The following is a 21,563-nucleotide window of genomic DNA, read 5'->3' as shown; positions in this document are numbered from 1 at the left end:
CAAGTAACAACTTCCTTTATTGTTTTTATTGTTAATTTTATTCTTCTTTTATGACACTTAATATCTTTTTTGTTGCTTTTAATTTTCCTATACAAGGAAAGAAACGTTTTGAAGTGTAAAAACTTTTGATCGAGTGCATGACGTTTCATGAAATGAAAAGGGTTAGAGAATCAGAGTGAGAATATACTGCAAATAGTAGAAAGATATTTGGAAATGGGTGGCAATTGCAAAGTTGCACGAATCATTTTTTTTGGTATGCTTTCTTTTATCTAATGATTTTAAGTCCCCATGCATCATCACTCATCCATTATATATTTGAGTTGTTATCTCATACAAAACTTTTTTTTAAATTAAACACAGTAAGAGCCAATCTTTACATGTCATTAATTATGAAATTTATAGGAAAACACATTTTGGTATTTTTATTTATTGTTTGTTTTTGGTAATACGTAATTTCATGTAAAAATTTGTTTGTTCTAAATGAGATTTACATCTCATATCTAATTTTCTTGAAATTGATTTTTTTTTAAATCAAATCATGACTTTGTTAACTTATCACCATTTTAATCATTCTCCATCACAAATTTCAAAACCGACATCGCTTAGCCGGCCAATTGCATTTGGTCGAGTTTTTTTTTCTTCTTCTTCTTTCATGTTTGTTTGTTATGTTATTAATTAATCTTTTGCTTGGTTATTCATCTTATGTGTTATGAATGTTTGATACAAATTCATGGTTCAAGCCATAATTGAACGTTTGGGCCACTTACCCTAGGAACACGCATATTTGCGGTCACCATGAGTCAATGATGTATCTAGCTCTATTTAGTTTTCTTTATTGTCAAAATTCTATCCATACATATAAAATAAGTCAACAAAAATATTGTTAATTAATTTATGGTAGAAAGTAACGGAAGGTTGAAGTTTCCTAACTAGATTTTTCATTAAGAGATAGGAACAATTATTATTTATTAAAGCTCCATATGCTCAACTTATGAGTAGAGATAAAATAATTAAGACCCTTTTTATTTTTCAACTTTTATTATTATTATTATTATTATTATTATTATTATTATTATTATTATTTATATTCTTGTGATATAGGTAATTTCAAATTCATTAAATAAGATTTATGAGTACATATTTGACAAAAATAAAAGATTCATGAGAATTTGTTCGTTTGTTTTTATATTTGATTATACTTTTAAATGTCCACCAAATACTCAATGAACTTTTCAAACTATATTTTAAAGAAATAAATGAAAAGAATTATTGGTTTATAGTATTCTTTAACTTCATAATTTCATCCCCCCACTTACTATTTTTCTACCCATTTATTGATTTCATTATTAATCATCAAAACCCCACCTCACCCCAACCATTTCAATTCCTCTCTTCCATCATCCTTCACAAAATCTTTATTTTCTTAAAATCCAATTTCTCAATACAACCTTTGAAACAAATGGGAAATGATAGTTTTTATAACAAGGGTATTGTCCTAGAATTAGGTCTTAGTTCATCCATGGTGGACAACAACTCCACCAAAAAGCCTTGCAACACCCTCAATTTTGATCCATCTTTAACGTTGGCTCTTTCGGGCGATCGGGATCATGATCATCGATTAACCAAGAAGAAACATGCGTATGATCATGACGGTTTGTACCGACAAGATAGCGTTAGTGTCGGTTCATCGTTAATCTCGGTTGCTAGTGTGTGTGTTAAGAGGGAGAGAGAGGTGAAGAGTGAAGAATCAAAGAGGGTGGTTAACAAAACAAGTGAAGTTGAAGAAGAAGAAGAAGATGATAATATTGGTAATGATAGGAAGAAACTTAGACTTACTAAAGCTCAATCTGCTCTTCTTGAAGAAGCTTTCAAACATCATAGTACTTTGAACCCTGTATGCATCATCTTATATTCTTGTATTTTTTATGTATATATACTAGGTTTAATTGGTAACTAAAACTTACGATAGTTAGTGTTGAATATTTAGCAGAAACAAAAGCAAGAGCTTGCAAGGGAGCTAAAGTTGAGGCCTAGGCAAGTTGAAGTTTGGTTCCAGAACAGAAGAGCCAGGTAACATACATATATGTTGTGCATATCTATTAACTTATTTTCTTGAAAAATTTACTTGTGTTTTTTTTTATTTCATCTCTTCTTGTGATCTAAAAGAAATTAAGTGGAAAGCTTTGATATTTTAAAAATATACACAGTATTTTGCTGGATCTGTAATTGGATTTTTTTATTAATATATTTTATTGCTAATTAACGAAAATTAATATCATTAGTTAACTTTTCTTTCAGTAAGATCTTTTTGATAGATCATTTTTATACACTGATAAAAAAATATATATGTATTTTTTACGTTAAAGTTGTAATCATATTTTAGGAAAGAGTAAATTCACAATAATTATTAGACTAATTTATCATTTGCTAAATATGTAACGAAATGATTTATTTCAAGTTTAATAACATAAGCTGTAATTTATGATTTACTGATTGCGTGTAGCTCTTTTCTTCAATTGCCTTGAAGAAAATACTCGTTACGTCACGATATATTGCGTCATAAATAAATTTCCTTGAATTTATTTAATCTATCACAATTTATTGTTTATTCAATTATAACATGAGATTCCAATTATTTATATATAGTAGATAGTTAGATGATACAATGATTTCCTAGTTTCAATTAAAAATGAATTATATATCTAAAATTGACGTTACTTAATTAATAAAACAATAATAAAAGAGAGAAAAGTATGCAATGACACATGATGTAGCAACAACAAACAAAAAGTACGCGTGTGGGTTCTTCTGATATCTATAATAATCTGCTTAATTATTGTTGCAATTACTTTTAGTATTATTTCAACTATTAATAGTGTTTACAATTTTAAACAATTAAAGGACAAAGTTGAAGCAAACAGAAGTGGACTGTGAATACTTGAAGAAGTGTTGTGAGGCATTAAAGGAAGAGAACACAAGACTCCACAAAGAGCTTCAAGAACTCAAAGCACTCAAACTCTCATCTCCGCCGCTGTACATGCCGTTACCCGCGGCCATCCTCACCCGATGTCCTTCATGCGAACGCACCGGAGACACCACCTCCACCACCAACACTCGTCCTAATTTTACCATGGCTCAAAAACCACACTTCTTTAACCCCTTCACCAATCCATCTGCAGCCTGTTGATTACTAATTATTTTATTAGTTTTCAGTCTTGATTAATTATAAGCATGCATGTTAATTAATTAATTAATTACTACTCAAATTAATCATCCATGCACACCCCTTTGTCTTTTTTTTAGAGTTAAGGGTTTGTCATGATTAGTGAGCGATTAGTTTATATAAGTATTTATAAGTTAAATATTTGAAGAAAATTAATTAATTAATTATATGGATTTGTACTGATCCACTTTTTTTCTTTTGTTAAGTTTATATGAACGTCTGTTTGTAAAAAGAATTATATGTCAATGAAAAGAATATATATGTATTTGTAGAATGATCTTTAGTTTATGCAAGCTTTTATCATTTATATTTGTTAGACAATTGTCCATGCATGCATATAAATTATTATTTTAATTATTAAATACACTTATTTTAAAATGTATTTAAATGTCCATGGAACAAGTATATGCGTACTCATCACTTAATTGGATTTACTAAGTTAAATAAAAGTAATCCTTAATCGCTAGTCAGAAAATGAAATAAGAATAATGATTAATTGGGATTAATCAACATTTAGTCGAGATTTCCACGTTAAGGAAATTAAGAAGGAGGAATAATAGAATCTTGAACTCGGAAGAGTCAAAGATACGAGTGACAAGAAGCAACGCAGACAATGCACTCAAATAAGGGCGGTGGAAGGATAATGAAAACGATGGATGGTTTTTGGGGTCTTCTGTTTAGTTACGTGTTGGTTTGTGTCCAATTATTAATTCTTTTTTCTTTTCGTTTTCTAACAGATCCCATTGAAATTTATTTATAATAAAACAACTCTATTTGATGTTTTATAAATAGTTTCGTTCAATTTATTTCTAGAAAGTTGACGTATACGATCATATCTAAATAGTACAGCCCTCCTTTAATATATCATAAATCGACCTTGCATGAATAATTGGATAGAACCGGTCAAAAATAAAAAAGAATGTTCAACAAATGAATTATATATAATTAATTTTTAATTCAACAAAAGAATAATACTTGTATTAAAATTATATCAACATACATATAGTCAGTGTTGCAAAAATCTAAACTAGGCGTGGATTAATCCCCTATTAATCGTCAATACCCACTTCACTGATTAATTTTGAGCTAATCGGCCAATTAATCGATCATGTTCAAATCCGTCCAAAATCAACGGTTCTTGCGAGATTCCGGCAAAAATCAGCGGTTACCGGAAAAAATCATCGGATTCCGGTGATCAAGATTCCAACATAAATCAACGGTTTACAGTGAGATTCTAGCCACTTTCGGGCCAAAATGTGTTTGTGTATGTTTAAAACTAAAAGTTACATATAAAAATGTGTGTGTGTATAAAACTTAAAATTATACATTAAATTTCAATCCGATTAATCATGATTAATCGCTAGTCCAAACCTCACCGCCCAACTATCGACTAGCGATTTTTACAACATTGCATACAATGTACATTAAAATTGGTGGTTTGGTGTCACGAGAGGCGGTCCACTTTGTGGCACATGAGTGTTCCACCTTTCTTATCCTTTTGTCTTACAGAATTCGTGATAATTTGGAGTCGTAAAACACTGGTTATTATAACTTTATATGGCCTGTCGTGATTTTTTTTGGTTTGGTATATGTTAATTTGTTGTATTTGGGTTTGAATTCATATTGGCTCGTAACCGCAACATGTAATTTTTTTGATTTTAAGGCCATCACCTAACTAGATGTCGGCCAAATTCACATTGGTTCACGGAATCACGGTTGCAACACATATTTTCTTTTGTTCGTCGTTGGTTTGTTGCAGGATTTGTTTCTTTTTGTTTAGTTTCGGTGTCATAAACCGATATCGATCGACTGAATTCATGTCAATGCGCCACCGTAACGCGCGGATTTTGTTTTTGTTTTTAGTTTAAATTTGTTTGTCTGTTGTTTTTTTTGCATGACGAAGTTTTTTTTTACTGAGAATACCACTAGCATTGCACAACGCCTTAAGTGTGATACCTTATTTTAATGATGAGACATTATGATTACTAGATGTCTCGGCACGTTGCAACGAGGTTGTCAAGAAGCGTAACATTGAGGTAGTCTAATGTATGTTTATAGGCAACCTAAACAAATTCATGTAAATAATTCATGTAAACCCCTACAACACAATAGAATAAAGCTCATGCATACATAGTGTAGCCTATAGGGCGATGATAAAAAATTGATTCGAAATCCATAAACACTAATAGCAATAATAAACCAAAACATCGACGATACGTTGTTTCATACTTTTAGAACACAACCATAATGATACAACTAACCTAAGGAAACACACAAATTCAATTTGTAAAAAAACAAAACTAATAACTAATACACAGTTGCAACACACGTAAATATAAAAGTAAACATACCTAATAAAAACAAAAACAAAATAACAAATACACCCTACATGCAAAGAACATACATAAAAACAACAGCCTTCCCTACATCCTATATGCCCACATTAATCCTTATACACCTAAATACAGCCTTACATACGTGCTACATCTAAAAAAACTATATACGTACAAAACAATTTACAACTTACAATATAATCCACTCGAAAGGTACATGAAAACTTACAATAGATATAGCTCCACGATCCATTTAAAGACCTTAGAAAAGCATGCTAGAGACATCAAGACATATGACAGTAAGTCAAAGTTGGATAAAGAAAAGGTAAAAACATGTTAGTTATGGAATTTCTAGTTTACCAACAATACTTACGTACGATGTATGATGTATTCAAAGGATTCATATGAAATAGGAAGTTGACCTCCAAAATAATATTGTAAGTATATTACGTACGATAAACCCTAATAAAGAACATAATTAAGCGCATGAAATTCATGTGTGTTTCAAGTATAAAATGATATGGTTATAATCGGGCAATTCAATTCAACGGTTGAATTAACATATGATATGAGAGGAATTTTTTTACCTAGACGAAGGGGAGCTTCTCATGGATTTGGAATTGCAATGAGGAGCACATCCATGGCGGTGTGAGACTCAGATCGTTCGGCAAATTAACTGAATTCGACGAAGGGGAGATTCCACTTCACTGCCATTTGATGTATCACTAGAGATTTTCCTTTCATACTTTTGCGAGTAATGGGAGCGGTGGAAACATAAACGTGGCAAAGAAAATGCAAAACATGTTAGGGCGACAGAGAGTATTGTTGCTGCAAAATAAGGGACTAAAAGTGACTTATATAAAATTGTACTGTAGCATTAGTTTTGCAATTATATGTAGTGTGATTGTAGTAACAGGTAAGAGTGCTAGAACAGGAGTTAAAAAGCTCCAAATTCAAATTTGATTTTGTATTCGAATAGAGTTCTTATCCTAACCGAATTGTGAACCGGCTCGAATCTTAAATTTCAAAACGATCCGAATCTGATTATTTAAATTCAATTTTTTTTATAAAATAACATATTATATGTGTGTGTAACTGTGTATTATTATTGCATAATTGATTTATCCGAATAAACCTGAATTCTAATTGTTTTATAATATTTTGAATTCAAATTGGTTCGAGTTATAAATTTATTTCAAAACTTTCAAGTTTGACATACCAGAATAACCAAAAGTCGAAACAATTTAAATTCTAGCCACAACCAGATACTATAGTATTGCTTATATATATATGACATAAGTTATTTTAACAGAGTTTATCTCTTAACACATATTTGGTGTCTAAAATTTTTAATGATTCAAAAAGTAATCAATTTCAATAATAATATTAAGAGCATGTTTGTAACTGAATTTGAAAACAACTCATTGACTTATTGACTTTTTTTAAAATCAATAAGTTATAAGGAGTTTAGCCATTACAAAAATCCCATTTATTTAGCTTTTTGAAAGGTTAACCTAATCCTGGTTTTTTTTAAACAATAAGCCAATAAGTTGTTTTCAAACTCAATCCCAAACATGCTCTAATTATAACAACATATTTATTTTGTTAACATAATTTTGTTTATTAGCGATAAATTTGATTATTCAACCTATGCTAACTCTTAATTTACACAACAATGTATTTCTTGCATGTAAGCCAACCCCAAAACTCCATATAAAAACTTTGTGCCTCTATCATCTGGGCTTGTCCCAAAATTGCGTGTTAAGATAATTTAAATACAAAAACATTAATTAGATATAGTTTGGTACAATTAACCCAAAAAATAAAATAAATAAATAACAACCTTTATTCAAAACCGTTCCTAGTGATGTTATTGATGATTTGGCGAAATTAAACAAAAGGGATAATTTTGATAGAAGGGAGGTCAACTATGTGGACACGAGTAGGCATATGATCTACGACCCACCTCACTCACTTCTTCCATATCATTGCGCTTGCATTACTTCTATCAACTATCAATTATTAAAGATGGCACCAAGTGACGATAATAAAAATCGCTTCAATGTGTGTTTCGCATTTTACTATTAGAATGAAATATTCATAATATATTGTATTCATTTAGGAGATATGTTTTCTTGTAAATAAAATAGGAGTTTGTTTGATCCTATATATGTACGTCAATTATATTGTGAATGGGAGGGGAGAATATTATTTATCATGGTATGTAAACCCTAATTTATTATTTTTTTCATCACCGTTCACACAAAACTCCATGACAGGCCAAAGTTCTTCCTCTTCCTCCTCCTCCTCCGGTGAATCCAAGGTTCTTCATCTGGTTTACTCTGTAACAAACATTCAAACCAAGATCCATCCACTTGATGGTGAATCAGTTACATATTCGTCCTGGAAAAAGCTCTTCCGCCTCCACGCTAAAGGTTACAAGGTCTCTTATCATATTGATGGAACACCATCACCAGCCAAGACAGATCCGACTTACGAGTCGTGGTGTGAAATAGATGCCATAGTACTTCAATGGATTTATGGCACACTATCTCCTAAACTTATGGTCCGAATCTTGAAAAACGAATCCACTGCTCAAGAGGCATGGAATCGACTCGAAAATATTTTTTTGAGTAATAAAGCATTTCGGGCAGCGGCTCTCGAGACCAGGTTCACCAATCTCACACTTGCTAAATGTTCATCCTTAGATGATTATTGTCAGAAGTTAAAGGAAATTGCAGATCAGTTAGAAGACGTTGGACAACCCGTTCTTGAATCTCGGCTTCTCATTCAGTTAGTTAATGGTCTACCCAGCGAGTATAGCGTTACCGGCTCCCTAATTAATCAATCACCCACCACAAACTTGATTTTGAGTGACAACGCATTGAAGCCCAATCTGCTAGCACTCAAACTGCCTTAGTCCACTCATCAGGTCACTCGGCCAAATTAATCAATCACCCACCGAGTTGGGTGCTGCTCTTCAGGCCGTCCAATTAAATCAACCAGACCAATACTACTACATGGACTCTGGAGCTACTTCTCACCTGACCGCCAATCCAGGTAAAATTCAAGTCCCATCTAACATTAATTTTCATGGTAATATTTTAGTCGGAAATGGCCAATCGCTACCGATATCTGGATCGGGTAATTCCACCCACCAACTACCAAATAAAACCATTCACCTAAACAACATTCTGTTAGCCCCCAATGTCCTAAAAGATTTAATCTCGGTACGTAAGTTTTCTCATGACAATCTTGTTTCCATTGAATTTGACCCCTTTGGTTTTTATTTGAAGGATTACAAAACTGGAAGGATCCTTTCGCGACATGATAGTACGGGGGACCTCTACCCATTCACCGGACCCACAAACTTGTCTACCGCTTGTCTCATCTCCACCAACAATAATCATTGGCATAATCGTCTCGGTCACCCAGGACATCAGATTTTAAATTTACTTTCTAGTCGTTCTCTTATATCATGTAATAAAGATGTTTCAAGCTTTTGTCATTCGTGTCAGATTTCAAACAGTAAACGATTACCATTTGTTGATTCTATGTCCATTACTTTATCTCCTTTGATATTGTTCATTGTGATTTGTGGACCTCACCTATTCTTAGTAATTCTGGTTATAAATACTACATGGTACTTATTGACAACTTTACAAATTATGTGTGGGTTTACCCCTTAAAATTTAAATAAGAAACCTTCATCACGTTTACTAAATTTTATAAACTCATTGAAACTCAATTCAACAAACGCATTAAAACATTCCAATGCGACTTAGGGGTGAATTTGACAATCATGCATTCCAAAATTTTGCCACCCAAAATGGCTTAATTTTCCGCTTTGCTTGTCCACAAACTTCGTCTCAGAACGGTCGTTCCGAACGCATGATCCGTCGCCTAAACGACATCGTTCGACCTATACTTATGCATTCTCATTTACCACCACCTTATTGGGTTGAGGCTCTTCATACCGCCACCTACCTTCATAACATCCTTCCCACAAAACGTTTAAATTATCTCACTCCAACGTTTGCGCTTTTCGGTCGACACCCTACCTACGACCACCTACGCATTTTTGGGTGTGCATGTTACCCAAACATATCCGCCACTATGCCTCACAAACTTCATCCTCGATACACTCGATGCATTTTTCTCGGTTACCCATCAGATTTTCGGGGGTATCGATGTCTTGACCCACAAACAGGCCGTGTACACATCTCGCGTCATGTCGTTTTTGATGAAACATCTTTTCCATATGTTAACCCCATCCCAGAAACTCAATATACTTTCCTTGATGATGTCAACATACACAATACATGTCTTTTTCTCAAGATCCTCCACCCACGACTCTCTCACCACCACCCCAAATCACAACTGAGCCCACCACATCCCAAACCCAACCCACCACAGACCAAAACCAAACCAACACCACTGACCCTCAACCTATTAGCCCAATACCCATAGTAAATCCACTAGCCACCACTTCCACCTCTAATTTAAATGTTCCTTCGCCTGTTTCTCACACCCCACATCCGATGCAAACAAGAGCAAAGTCCGGAATATCCAAACCCAATATTAAATATAACCTTAACACCATCACACCCAACTCAGCCATCTCACCTGTTCCAACAACTTACAGCCAAGCCTTATCCGATCCGAATTGGCGATTGGCAATGAATGACGAAATTAAAGCCATGAAAGATAATGATACATGGGATTTGGTACCATATTCGGCACAACAACCAGTTATTCGTAGCTTATGGTTGTTTAGACATAAATTTAAATCAGATGGATCTCTTGATCGGTATAAAGCCCGACTAGTGGTTAATGGAAAGGCTCAAACACCGGGTGTGGATTGCGATGAGACTTTTAGCCCAGTTGTTAAACCGGCTACTATTCGGACAGTGTTGTCCCTCGGTTTGTCTCGTTCCTGGCCGATACATCAACTTGACGTTAAAAATGCTTTTCTACATGGACATCTTCGAGAGATCGTGTATATGCACCAACCCGCCGGATTTGTAGACCCAACCAAACCGAACCATGTCTGCAAATTAAAACGGTCATTATATGGTCTTAAGCAAGCTCTGCGGGCATGGTTTGAAAGGTTCTCATCGTTTATTATTTCAAAAGGATTTAAAGAAAGTGTGTGTGACAATTCGCTATTTGTCTATCGAGATGGTACTAATATGGCATATTTACTTCTTTATGTGGACGACATCGTATTGACGGCATCATCTTCAACCTTCTTACAACGCATAATCAGATCTCTATCATCTGAATTTGCCATGAAGGATTTAGGACCCCTGCATCATTTTCTAGGTATTACAGTCACTCGTGATAGCTCGGGCATGTTCTTGTCTCAATCCCAATATGCCTCAGACATTCTGGCTCGGGCAGAGATGTCCTCATGCAAACCATGCAATACACCAGTCGAGACGGGGGCTAAATTAATGGCTGATTCCGGGCCGCTAATATCCGATGCCACATCATATCGGAGTATAGCTGGTGCATTACAATACCTGAATTTACTCGTCCGGATATTTCATACGCGGTTCAACAGGTTTGTCTGTTCATGCATGCTCCTCACGAACCGCATCTTGCATTTTTGCGGCGCATCCTACGCTACATTAAGGGAACCCTCGATTATGGTCTCCGCCTTCATGCATCCTCCCCGTTTTCGTTAACGGCTTATTCCGATGCCGACTGGGGTGGGTGTCTAGATTCTCGTCGATCCACATCTGGTAACTTTGTTTATTTGGGAAACAATCTGATTTCTTGGTCGTCGAAACGCCAACCAACAATTGCACGATCTAGTGCTGAGGCTGAATACCGGGGGGTAGCAAATGCGGTGGCCGAAACCTCCTGGTTACGAAATCTGCTGTTGGAACTTCACATGCCTCTTTAACAGGCAACCATTGTGTATTGTGATAATATTTCGGCTGTATACTTATCGGGGAACCCAGTACAACACCAACGCACCAAGCACATCGAGATTGATATTCATTTTTTCCGGGATAAGGTTCGTCTTGGTCACGTTCGTGTGTTGCATGTGCCTGCTCCATATCAGTACGCTGATATTTTCACGAAGGGCTTGCCTCGTGAGCTGTTTCAGTCTTTTCGATCCAGTTTGAGCGTTCGGCCAAACCACGCTCCAACTGCGGGGGTGTATTAGAATGAAATATTCATAATATATTGTATTCATTCAGGAGATATGTTTCCTTGTAAATAGGAGTTTGTTTGATCCTATATATGTACGTCAATTATATTGTGAATGGGAGGGGAGAATATTATTTATCATTTACATCATTTCCTGTCTTATTAATTATGATATAACTTCGTTGAAGAAAACTTTTTGCTATTAAGACTTAGATCCGAGCTTAATTTATCATGTATCGTTACCATGCTGGATTTTCTCTGGACATAACTTATTCACCATAACTTTTTTTTTGTTTTTACTTTTTCAAAAAGCTAAAATAAAAATAATTGTTGTGATTACAAAACATTTTTTTATTTACTGAATTTATTAAAAATCCAATAAATCAATAAGTTATTTTAAAACTCAATCTCAAACATTACCTAAAAATATAACCAAACAATTATAAATATTAATTTATTAAATAATAAAATTACGCATGTGTGTAAGTTAAATGATTGTATTATTGATTATAGATACCAATATCAACCAAACAAAATTAGATAGTCAATTTAAGATAAGCTCTTATTATTAAAACGCACCAACCAACTACATAGGTTATTATTTTTATATAATATCTTATGGCCCGACATGTTTTCGATGGACCTAATTGAGTAATTGTTTACGTTGACAAGTTAATTTCTTCGAAGGTACCTTCCACCATCTTTCTTATCGTCAATGTTCTTTTTCTTTGTCAAAGGTTATCCATGTCATCCATCCATCATCTATGTATATGTACGTATTAATGTATGTATGCGTACGTGTGCTTGAAACTTATTGCATGTTAAGTTTCCAGGCATAAGTCAAAAGTCAATATTTGTGGAACGCACCTATCTCAATATTAATGTGATGCTAGAATTGCACTTAGCTGAAATAAATGTGTTCAATACTGTTTGTTGTACGTTGGATAACCAAATGTGTCTATTTTTCTTAGGGTCAAAATGAACATAATAAAGGCAAAGTCAACTGTCATGATTTTTATTGGTAACTTGAAGACCGGTTCAAATTTACGTTAAAATTAGTATTCACATTTCATTCTTTATCTTTATATATATAGTTTAACTAAAAACATTATTTTTCTTTAAATTTTGTTTATAGCTTAAAAACATCTCACATCTCATTCTCTATTTTCATATATATATTATTTACAAACATTTATTTGTTATTCTTTTTCTCTTTCTTACAAACTCGTCTAATTATATAGAATAATGGGATATGGAAGCTAAATAAGTGAAAACCCATATCTTTCTTCATATTTTAGAGATGAAAGGTAATGTGGACTAGTGTGGATGTGAATGCTAGACATCCTCCATGAAGAGGAGGGGGGAATGTTGAGAGATGGTGTTGCAGAGAGAATCAGTTACACGTGGAAATAGACAGTCTGTGAACTAGAAGATCATGTTTATAAAATGTTAAGGGGACAAAAATGATTTGCCATCAGCAGGGAAGAGAAAATTTTAGGTGGTCCGTATGGTACCTTATGGGTTACATTCAATGTGGTGAAGAGAGTGGGATTCGTGATCCTAGATCCATTACATATGATCTAATAGTTATACTCAAAGCCGTTCATTTTAATGTGTTTTCAAATACAGTACTAATGTTTATCATGTTACTAGTTTAAGGCCCGTGTACTACACGGATAGTTCTTGAAAATACAATATTTAATAAATAATCAGTATACGAGAAACAATAAACACGTTAAACACTATTAATACAGTCGTTGTACAATAGTTTTTAATTCAATTTTTTAGTAAAAGATAATTATAACTATCAAATGTTTGAAAAAAAATATGAAGTAAATATTAAATTAACAAATTTTAAAGCATAAATTTTAAAAATGGCAACTGTTATTTTATTATTATAAATTTGTTAAAAATGTGAGGTTTAATGTATGGATGACAAGTAGCAAAACATGTAGTTTTTATTAGCGAGCATAGATATAAATTTTATACCTAGCTTGTTTTAACATTGTTCACATTTTAAGTTTTTTATTTTAATCTTCTTCAATATTATTTCCTTATTTTATATTCTTTGTCATATATTGCAAATTTAAGTAACTATTATTAAGAAGTTTGGCGACGCAATCACGTGACTGGTCGCTAAATTTCTTATTTGCTTTTAATTTGTTTTATATTATCAAATTCGTGTTGGTGCGCTGCTGTAAAATACGGGTTTTTTTATCGTTGATATCGTCAAATGATTCCGGCCAAATTCGCGTCAGCTCGTAGTCGCAACCCAATGTTTTTCCCTGTAAGTTATTTTAGTCCATTGATTCTGGACGAATCCGCGTCAGGTTAAGGCCACAACGCACATACATTTTTTGTTTTCGCCATGGTCTTTTTATGCAAATAGGTTAATTTATTAATGCGGGACGCACCTATCTCAATATTAATGTGATGCTAGAATGGCACTTAACTGAAATAAATGTGTTAAATACTGTTTGTTGTACGTTGGATAACCAAATGTATATATTTTTCATAGGGTCGAAATGAACATAATTAAGTCAAAGTCAACAGTCATGATTTTTATTGGTAGTTTGAAGACCAGTTCAAATTTAAGTTAAAGTTAACTCACATTCCATTCTATATATCTATCTATATATTTTAAGTAAAACATTACTTTTATCTAAGTTTTGTTTATAATTTTAAAAACAAGTCACATCTCATTCTATGTTTCTGTCTATGTATTACTAACATTTATTTATTATTTTTTTCTCTTTCTTACACACTCACGTAATTATATTGAACAATGGGATGTGAAAGCCAAATAGATGAAAAACCATATTTTCCGATCGATAGAAAAGATTTGCCATTAGCATGGAGGAGAAAATTTTAGATGGTCCGTAAGGTACCTTATGGGCTACATTCAATGTGGTGAAGAGAGTTGGATTCATGATCCTAGATCCATTACATATGATCTAATAGTTATACTCAAAGCCATTCATTTTAATGCGTTTTCAAATACAATACTAATGTTTATCATGTTATTTTATACCTAGCTTGTTTTAACATTGTTAATCACATTTAAGTTTTTTATTTTAATCTTCTTCAATATTATTTTCTTATTTTATATTCTTTGTCATATATTGCAAATTTAAGTAACTATTTAATATAAAATGAAAACATTAACTTATATATAAAAATTATTAAAAGTATCGGAGTTGATATTTAAGAGAGTCTAATATTATGTATTCTATTTGATTTCTTAACAAAATTTATAAAAATAGTTCTTACTAATACCAGATGTTATAAACAAAATTTAAGAAAAATTTTGTCAATGATTGCGATCTTTTAACAAATAAAGGGTGCATATAAAGGGTGCAACATGCTGATTTCCCATAGGGATACTCATTCTAATACCACTCTCACCGAGGCATCCTTAGATGACGCCATTTGATCAAAGAAAACCCTAAAAGGAAAAGAAAAACTATTTTTTTTATTTAAACTTAGTATATTATTAGCCGGTGATCAAATAACAAATAGACAATTTGTACGTTAAACATCTTTAAATGATCCAACGTGAAATAAAAAGTTGAACTATTAAAAACATCCATGGATGATTTCTCAGAAAACGTAGTAACGTATTTACGTCTAATCATTTCACTTTTTTACTCTTCCAAGTAAAATAAAACATAGGAGATAAAAGACAATGTGTTTTCAAGTAAACCAGCCCAACCCAATTGTTTGTAAGTAAACAGGCCCAACCCAACTTCTTTGCAAGTAAACGACTTCTTGCTGAGAGTCTTTGATTTAAATTTTAAAGGAGACAATTTCCACATACTTATTCTTGATTAATTCCATTACGCAGAAGATTACCAATTCCATGTCATAAAAGTAAATAAATATTGTCAACTGATCGAAAGTCGTGTTACGAAGGCAAAAGTCTTAGACCGGCCCGAGATGATCATGTGGGTTGAAAAGAATGAGCCTTGTGGCTAATGCCCCTCAAAAGGGACTAAATTACCACCCATATTCTTACTACTGAGCACACCTAGTGGTCCATGTAGCATCCAGACAGATGGTTCTATCCACATCAAAGCATACAACAGTATCAATTTCTTCCCATAAAACAAGATCGAACAACTAAACATCTTCGATATGTATCACGAGCTTACAATGGAGACAAAGTTCAAACTTTCACCAAGTCAAATGTAAACCATTAACTTCCAACGATGAAGACAGAATTTGAAAATTCCAACAATGAGGACAACACTTCTTGACCCAAAAAAACATGATGATGTTCCTGGACATAAATATTATGATTTATGGTTTGTGTCATCCTTAAAAAAAATAATTACGCAGCAAGCTAAAAAGTGATCAAAATATAGCTAAAGATAAATGAGGTATATATAGTCGTATATATACTTAAAACTAAATTATTGCATAAAAATTGAGAAATTAGCAATAAAGAATATTAACTAATAGAGAAAATGAGGAGTCTAATGTTTCCGGTTAACAAAGTCACACTTAAAAACTAGGTTTGAGCTTGGTCTTATGAAGCAATATGTCAAGTCTCAACTCTAAAATGTAACACCTGGCTTGAAGTTTCCTTGTAACTATGGGCCTTTGATTTGGTTAGCGTATCAAAATACAAGAAGCTTAGCCGAACACTGCTTTCTAATTAACAATGACTTATGGGCTTATTCGTGGCATAAATACATATTTTGGGAAAAACATTTTGGATGTGGTTTTTTGAACACTTAGAAGACGTTTTTAATGTGAAAAAAAACTTACATAATTATACATTAGTAGTTGTTGGACCAAATTAGACATCTATAGTCACCAGATACATCAAATCAATTCATGCATTTACTTTATATCTATGTATTAGCATATGTTGTTTATAACCGACAAAATCCATAAAACACGTAAAACTATTTTGTGTTTTAACATTTTTTTCATGTGTCATCAACGTTCACAAAAAAGTCATGGAATACGTGAACTTATTATGTAAGGGATTTTATCATGTTAGACCTTTTATATTCGTGTGTTAGGTCGATATTACACATAAAAGATTAGAGTTGGTTAAGGTTAACTCAGGAATTCATAATACTATGCTACAGACACGAATTAACATTACGATTTCAAGAAGCAAGTCTATTACTCTACAATCCATTGTGATTTAGGGTTTCTTAACAATGTTCTCACTGGTCAACGACTTACATATAATAACCCCTACTGATTAGTTAAAGGAAAATCCTAACTAGTATCTAGATCCGTTTATTTAGATCCTTCCCATAGGCAGCCCATACATACATTTTTACCGATCAAATGGTAACCCAAGTAAAAGATTGACATATAACGTGAAGATAGAATGAACTGAATCTAACTAGCTTAACTTCAGTGAAAGAACGATTCAACTACACAAATAAATCAAAAGATTAATAAATAACATGCGATTATGCACAATTCAAGATCAAGATAAAGAACTGAATTTAATCACACAATTAGCATAGTAAAACATCAAACACGTACTATTCAACAAAATTCATCTTGTTTAACAAGCTATAAATCGGTTAGCTTACCTCTGAATATTCAAAGCAAGTTATAAACAATCTGGAAACATGTAAATCGGTTCAGATCTACTTGGAAAACACAAGACTCAAACGATTGGATTGTTGGTAAAGCTCTCAAGTCACCCGTATGATGGTTCTTCGATTCCCGAGCTTTCTCATCTTGTTTGACATTGTTCAAGTCGATTACAACCGTCAAAAGTCGTCCACAATTGCCTCTTTTTCTATACTCAGCTGTCTAGTTCTATTTATACACGTTTTTTAAGGTTTTCAATCGATGCACGGGCCTTGTAAGAATGACATGACCCGTGCATGTGTCAATTGTTAGGGAGCTAGGATTTTGTTAAATATTGTTAGTTGATGATGCACGAGCAATGCCCAGTGATTGTGACACGGGATGTACTTATGGGTTAAAGACTCAAAGGGGAGTGCCCCACTTACTCACCCCAACAAGTAACAACGTCAACATTGAAATACTGAATGTAACATATTCTAGTATGTTTCAAGAGATCAGATATCTGAAATATCTATTCCTTAATCTTATAGAAAGTTAATAAAGTTACAATGATTTTACAAAAAATAAAAGAGACCACTATGATACGTAATTACGTATAATTACTTGAATCATTAAACTTCTTTTGATGAGGGTTGAAGCTTCAAGTTTAAACTTGAAAGACAATAATTAATTGGGTAAAATGTTTTGGCACGATTGTAAAATTACAAATTTTGTCCTTTTAAATTACATAGATTATGGAATGGCTCATTTATCAAAAATAGTTTCATTCTTTTTCCTTTATTTGGATGTTTGTCATGGCTTTTGTCGTTTACACTAACGAATGTTAAGTTTCTCAGTTAAGTCATCTCATGTGCCCTGCACATGAGGGCATTTTAGTCCTTTAACAATTTAAAGGACTATTTGTATAATATGTAAAAAGATTTGTCTAACTAAAACACCTCACTATCTTATTTCATCTCCTTCACTAACAAACCTTAAAATCCACCCACCTCCGTTACCACACCACCACCTCCTTTAACAAATTTCCGGCCGAACAGTAACCGGAAGCCGCTCGTAGTTAGCCTTCAAGCACATTGAGGCGTTGGATTCCGGCGTCGGAGACGGCGTACAGCTCGCCGCGGACGCGGTGGCGAGCGGCGCTTGGGAGGTTGAGGAGGAATGGTACGCCGTACGGACGAGTGGCAGACGGAGGTCCGTGATGTAATTGCCTACGAATACGGCGTCGTTTTTGGAGATTAGGTCTTGCATTAGTTTGTGATTAGCGAAGCCGTGCTTCAGAGTGCCGTAGGAGAATATTAGCGTTTGGTTTGGTGCGTCCACGTGGCAGCCGGAGACTGTCATCACTTCCGGTGTGTTTATAAATCTCCGATTGGCTAATTACATAACAGAAACAACTTTCTGCTTATTTATTGGTTACTTATAACATTATTTTCTTTGTTCTACTCTGTTTTCTATTTCAATTCTGAAAGTTGGATAAGGGAAAGGGGGAAGTGAGGTTTTCTAATTATGTTTGTTATTGTAGGGGCAAACTTGGAAAAAGAACCTCAGATAACCGAATTGAGGAACCGACGAAGGAGGGGTGGTGGTGTGGTAACGGAGTTGGGTGGATTTTAGGGTTTGTTAGTGAAGGAGATGAAATAAGACAGTGAGGTGTTTTAGTTAAATAAATCTTTTTACATGTTACGCAAATAGTCCTTTAAATTGTTAAAGGACTTAAATGCCCTCATGTGCAGGGCACATGAGATGACTTATCTGAGAAACTTAACATTCGTTAGTGTAAACGACAAAAGCCATGACAAACATCCAAATAAAGGAAAAAAAATGAAACTATTTTTGATAAATGAGCCATTCCATAATCTATGTAATTTAAAAGGATAAAATTTGTAATTTTTTCGTTTATAAAATAACAAATTTTTTGGCACAATTATAAAATTATCAGGTTCGAGTTGACGTGCTTAATTAAACATGTTGTGCTCAGTTGACATGGTTAGTTAAACAAGACTGTTTGCCAACATATTTTATTACACAGGTCAACCTGATAACTGCTAATGATCCGTTAATCCATTTCCTTACAACCTATGAACCTGATTAATATATTTACAACTTTATAATTACACGTCAATTTGTTTGACACGTTTAGATGAATTGGTTAAATGACTCATGTTAAGGTTACATCATTTTAAGTATGTGCTGGTCAAGGTTGACATTTTTGGCAAAAATAAAAATATTGGTTGTATTCGGGTTGAACAATTCTACCCGCCAGCCAATTGACACCCTACGTAAATATAGATGTGTTGATAACCATTAAAGTGTGGTTGGAACATAATACAATAATTGAAATAACGGGTCCTGCGAGAATGGCATGACCAGTGCATGTGTCAGTTGGGCCTGAGCCAGGATTTTGTTAAATATTGTTAGTTAATGATGCACAAGCAATGCCCAGTGATTGCGGCACGGACCGTACTTATGGGTCAAAGACTCAAAGGGGAGTGTCCCACTTACTCACCCCAACAAGTAACAACGTCAACACTAAAAATACTAAATGTAACATATTCTAGTGTGTTTCCAGAGAACATATATCTGAAATATCTATTCCTAAATCTTATAGAAAGGTAATAAAGTTAAAATGATTTCACAAAAATAAAAGAGACCACTATGATACGTAATTACATATAGTTACTCGATTCACTTAACTTCTTTTGATGAAGGTTGAAACTTCAAGTTTGAACTTGAAAAACGGTAATTAATAGGGTAACCATTTTTGGCATGATTATGAAATAATCAGCTTTTGGTTGTCATGTCTCACATATATGTTTACGAAACAAGTTTTGTTCAAGCTGACGTGCTTAATTAAACATGTTGTGCTCAGTTGACATGGTTAGTTAAACAAGACAGTTTGCCAACATATTTTACTAAACATGTCAACTTGATAACTGCTTATGATCCGTTAATCCATTTTCTTACAACCCATGAACCTGATTAATATGTTTACATCTTTATAATTACACATCAATCTATTTGACACATTTACATGAGTTGGTTAAATGACTCGTGTTAAGGTTACACCATTTTAAGTATGGGTTGGTCAAGGTTGACATTTTTGACAAAAATAAAAATACTGGTTGTATTCGGGTTGAACAATTCTACCCGCCAGCCTATTGACACTCTACGTGAACATAGATCAGTTGATAACCATTAACATGTGATAGGAACATAATACAATAATCGGAATAACGGGTCCTGCAATAGATGTAAAGATGTTTAAGTGAGTGGCAAGTATATAAAAGAGAAAGTGGTCACAAGTCTACGTACATGCACTTCAAAGTACTTATGAATTTATGTCGGACAGGTTAATAATGATAAATTTGCTACCAAATTGCGGTTATTAATTTGAGTCGGTTATTTCGGTTATGTTTTATTAAGTAGTTTGGTTTTGGTTTCGGTTAAGATTTTATTCTCATAAAGAAAAAATGTAAGGAACTTTTGAAAAACTTTGCATGTTTTAAGTATAGATTAATACGGAGTAATTAGTATATCAATATATGATTATAGTAATTAAAATACAAATATAATTATATTATATAAAACAATTTAAAAAATTGAAGACATTTAAATGTACCTTGTTTCAACTAAGAGTTCAACCGATGTGTTTCATTTATTGTTGGTTTTAAAAGTTACCCTTTTAAATGGGTATATATAAATTCTCAGTTTTAAACAAATGAACTGAAGTATGGGTCCATTACGCCGTAATGGAGACGGGTCAAAAATGAAAAAAATGTCCTCACATGACTATCACGTAGGCAGGAAGTTTTCCTCTCTGTCTATCCGTAATGGTTTTAGTCACCACTTAAATTCAATTCTACCGTAAAAAATCTACAAGTAAAACATTAAATTCAAAAATAATTAAGAAGAATTTAATAAAACTAATTATTGTGGTACTTAGTTTCAAGGGCTAAGGCTGGGGGGGGGGGGGTTTGGACGGGGGGCGCGGTCCATGTGGCAGCTTAGGTGGCTCGCGCACACCACTACACCACCCAAGTGAACAGGGGCGCGGACGGCCCCTGTGGTCCGGACCACGGGGCTTGGTCAAGCTTTTGAGCAAGGGTTGAATCAATAAATTGGGGGTGGGCAATCAAGCCCCACTACACCCTATGGGGCTTGGTTGAGAGACTTGATCCAGTGCCATGTCATCGCCTACATGTCGGGTTTTGATTGGATCACTTGGGGCTCAACCAAGCCCCATTACCCTTAGCCTAAATGGGTCGGTTTTGAAGAGGTAT

General features: G+C 33.7%; 2 protein-coding genes across 3 annotated transcripts; both read left to right on the top strand.

The window, feature by feature from the left end:
* The first annotated feature begins 1,383 nt into the window (after window positions 1–1,383).
* On the top strand, window positions 1,384–3,425 carry LOC143624065 (homeobox-leucine zipper protein HAT22-like). 2 transcript variants are annotated; one of them, XM_077094814.1, is made up of 3 exons: window positions 1,384–1,894; window positions 1,988–2,070; window positions 2,902–3,425. In XM_077094814.1, exons 1-3 carry the CDS (start codon window positions 1,460–1,462, stop codon window positions 3,185–3,187), a joined length of 804 nt encoding a protein of 267 aa, XP_076950929.1. In that variant the 5' UTR covers window positions 1,384–1,459; the 3' UTR covers window positions 3,188–3,425. The 2 variants fall into 2 exon arrangements, with proteins under 2 accessions (XP_076950929.1, XP_076950930.1); XM_077094815.1 differs by having other exon boundaries at window positions 1,991–2,070; window positions 2,902–3,423.
* Window positions 3,426–7,828: 4,403 nt separating this feature from the next.
* LOC143624001 (uncharacterized) lies at window positions 7,829–8,476 on the top strand. Its single transcript, XM_077094765.1, has one exon. It carries the CDS (start codon window positions 7,829–7,831, stop codon window positions 8,474–8,476), a length of 648 nt encoding a protein of 215 aa, XP_076950880.1.
* The last annotated feature ends 13,087 nt before the right edge of the window (window positions 8,477–21,563 follow it).

Source organism: Bidens hawaiensis, unplaced genomic scaffold (genome assembly GCF_021521415.1).
Source record: "Bidens hawaiensis isolate Kalapana, Puna unplaced genomic scaffold, B.hawaiensis_p1.1 tig00003653_1, whole genome shotgun sequence".
In the NCBI taxonomy this organism is placed as follows: domain Eukaryota; kingdom Viridiplantae; phylum Streptophyta; class Magnoliopsida; order Asterales; family Asteraceae; genus Bidens; species Bidens hawaiensis.
This window is presented reverse-complemented; position numbering and strand designations above follow the sequence as displayed.